The sequence below is a fragment of the Sphaeroforma arctica genome (genome assembly GCF_001186125.1).
Source record: "Sphaeroforma arctica JP610 unplaced genomic scaffold supercont1.1174, whole genome shotgun sequence".
Taxonomy (NCBI): domain Eukaryota; class Ichthyosporea; order Ichthyophonida; genus Sphaeroforma; species Sphaeroforma arctica.
In genome coordinates this window covers 17,966-20,440 of record NW_014039384.1, presented here as the reverse complement: position 1 = coordinate 20,440, position 2,475 = coordinate 17,966, and the positions used below count along the sequence as shown (strand labels likewise).

Sequence of the window (2,475 nt, the reverse complement as noted above, 5' to 3'; positions counted from 1 at the left end):
ACAACACCATACACACTACAAATACTATAACTCTATCATCACATACCCACTACGCCTTCTGAGGGCTATTCTTGTCGCAAGCACACACCCACACACGGTTACTACAACACCATACACTACAATACTGATTACTCTATCATCACACGCCCACTACGCCTTCTGGGGGCTATTCTTGTCGCAAGTGCACACCCACACACGGTTACTACAACACCATACATACTACAAATACTAATTACTCTATCATCACATGCCCACTACGCCTTCTGGGGGCTATTCTTGTCACAAACAGGCCACATACCTATTACACACATCTCACCACTAATAAATACAAATCACTATAAATCTATACTATAAATACATGAATAGCACAACTAACTCTGCGTACTTATACGCAACCTCACCTAAAAGCCTGAAACCCTAACGCTTACCGTCATCTGTGTGCAGGAGTGGCTATGACGACACTCCGCAGGGCGTCTCGTTCGCTCAAAGGTACGTAACAATGCAGATGACAACAACAACAACAGTACCAATGTGTAGTTATCTTATCTGTATAGATACACTTAAATGTACACACGTACTACGTAGCCAATGGATATATTGATGGCAGTATGTGGGTGTTGACATTAGTTGTATTCATGAATATTACAGGTCTTTGCCTTGTGTGCTCAAACCACTCATATCTGATATATAAATATATATATATATATATAGGGTTTATATATATATATATATGAGTATATATATATACGCAAATGTATATGTATACGTATAAATATAATCATATCGCTGATCACCCGCTCATTCAACCCTCCTTCAGGAAACAATCTAAATCCGCCAGCGCCTTGGAACGCGAAAAAGTGGACAACATGTCTCCGCCATCCACCACTTCCACTAACTCACACCCACGCAATGCCAAGAGTGTAGAAGCTCTTACAGCCAACTTAAGAAGTACCTCCAAAAGCTCAACACTGGACGGTATGTGTGTCTTTCCCAGGTGTTGTTCACGTGTGGGGGGTAGGTGTCTGTGTTTGTACATATTGAATATTGCTGATGGTGTGTGTGTGTGTATGTGGTGTGGGCTTTGTGAGTGCAATTGGTGCCGTACGTTTGTAATATTGACTGTTTGTGACCACGCCGAGGCTGCTTTAAAGTTTAGGGTTTACCAGGCTAGCTTGTTGCCCAATCAACTCCAGAAACAATACCTTCATCCACATCGTAGGCATTTATATCTCATACCTCCAACCCCCAAGACCTATAACTTAAACCTTGGCTCTCATTCCTATGGTTTTATAACTCGGACCTTCAACCCAAAACCTAAAAATTGTTCTTCTACTTATGGTTTTATAACTCATAACTTTGACCCAATCCTTGCAATCATGGTGCCACAGAGCAATCTGCTACCAGTAAATCCAGTGATATACACACGTCGGGTGCGCCGGACGGGCGCAAAGACACAAGCGCCTCTGATAACGAACAGAGAAGTACTGGTAACCATGGCAACCGCCAAGTACCAAGTTTTGCAGGGCTGGATATGAGCAAAATCAGCACACGCTCTCATAGAGCCCGCGCAGCCACCCCCGTTGCCATAGAAACGCCGCAGAAGGGAGAGGGCCGTCTAAGCCCTATACCACAGGACACAGACACACACAAACGTGCGCTTAGCAACCACAGTACAAACACCAATGCAGGCGTTGGTAGTGGTACAAATATGGATATTGCGAGTTTGAGCGGGTTCTCGGATGCTGACCAGAGTAGTGGGCTGAGTCTGGTGGGGTTGGACATGAGTAAGGTGGGAACACGGTCGCCAAGGAGACGTGCTCCGCCAGCCAATCAGAACCCGGAAGTGCCCGTAACCAAGGGCAACGGCGTATCTATAAATAGAATCTCCGTGACCAAGTCTGATCCTGGTGAATTAAACGCAACGGGTGACGGAGAAGTACGCGAAAGAGATGGCTCAAGATCACCGCCCCAACGCGCCCAATCAGATGCCAGCATTCCTGTACCTACCAGTGCTATCCACCAATCAGAATCGATTGTTGGGAGCAGAGCGAGCCAAAGAAGACTGCCGACGTCAAACTTGGCCAGGAGTGAGAGTATACAACACCAGGAAGCTCTCAACGCAACTGGAGGTGTCAATACCGGTATGTATAGCGGGATTTGATTGAGTTAGTTCATATGAATGTACTACATAGCATGTTTTGTTTAAATTTGCATTGACTCTGACACCCGAACTTTCCACTTTATATCTGTAGCCGTGTCTGTGATTACAAATATATTTGAAGGTTAATCGGTAATCTATATCTGAAGTTGTATCTGTGATTATCGATATAATTCAGGGTTAAACTGTAATTTGAATCTTAATCAGAGACATACTATCGCCGGTGCTCACTGGTCGTATCACCCCTTTGTATGCGGGGTATACATCACGGGTTTAGTTGGGTACTCCCCAGTGCACTCTTCTCTCCTATATACATA

General features: G+C 44.6%; 1 protein-coding gene across 1 annotated transcript in view; it reads left to right on the top strand.

Annotated features, from left to right (window-relative positions):
• Positions 1–444: 444 nt before the first annotated feature.
• SARC_10221 (hypothetical protein) overlaps positions 445–2,475 on the top strand; it is a gene marked incomplete at its 5' end in the record, with an annotated part of 4,289 nt that continues 2,258 nt past the window's right edge. Inside the window, 3 exons of the mRNA XM_014295747.1 lie at positions 445–489; positions 818–975; positions 1,389–2,141. Of these exons, the coding sequence (XP_014151222.1) occupies positions 445–489; positions 818–975; positions 1,389–2,141 (956 nt within the window). The remainder of the gene's footprint in view (positions 490–817; positions 976–1,388; positions 2,142–2,475) is intronic.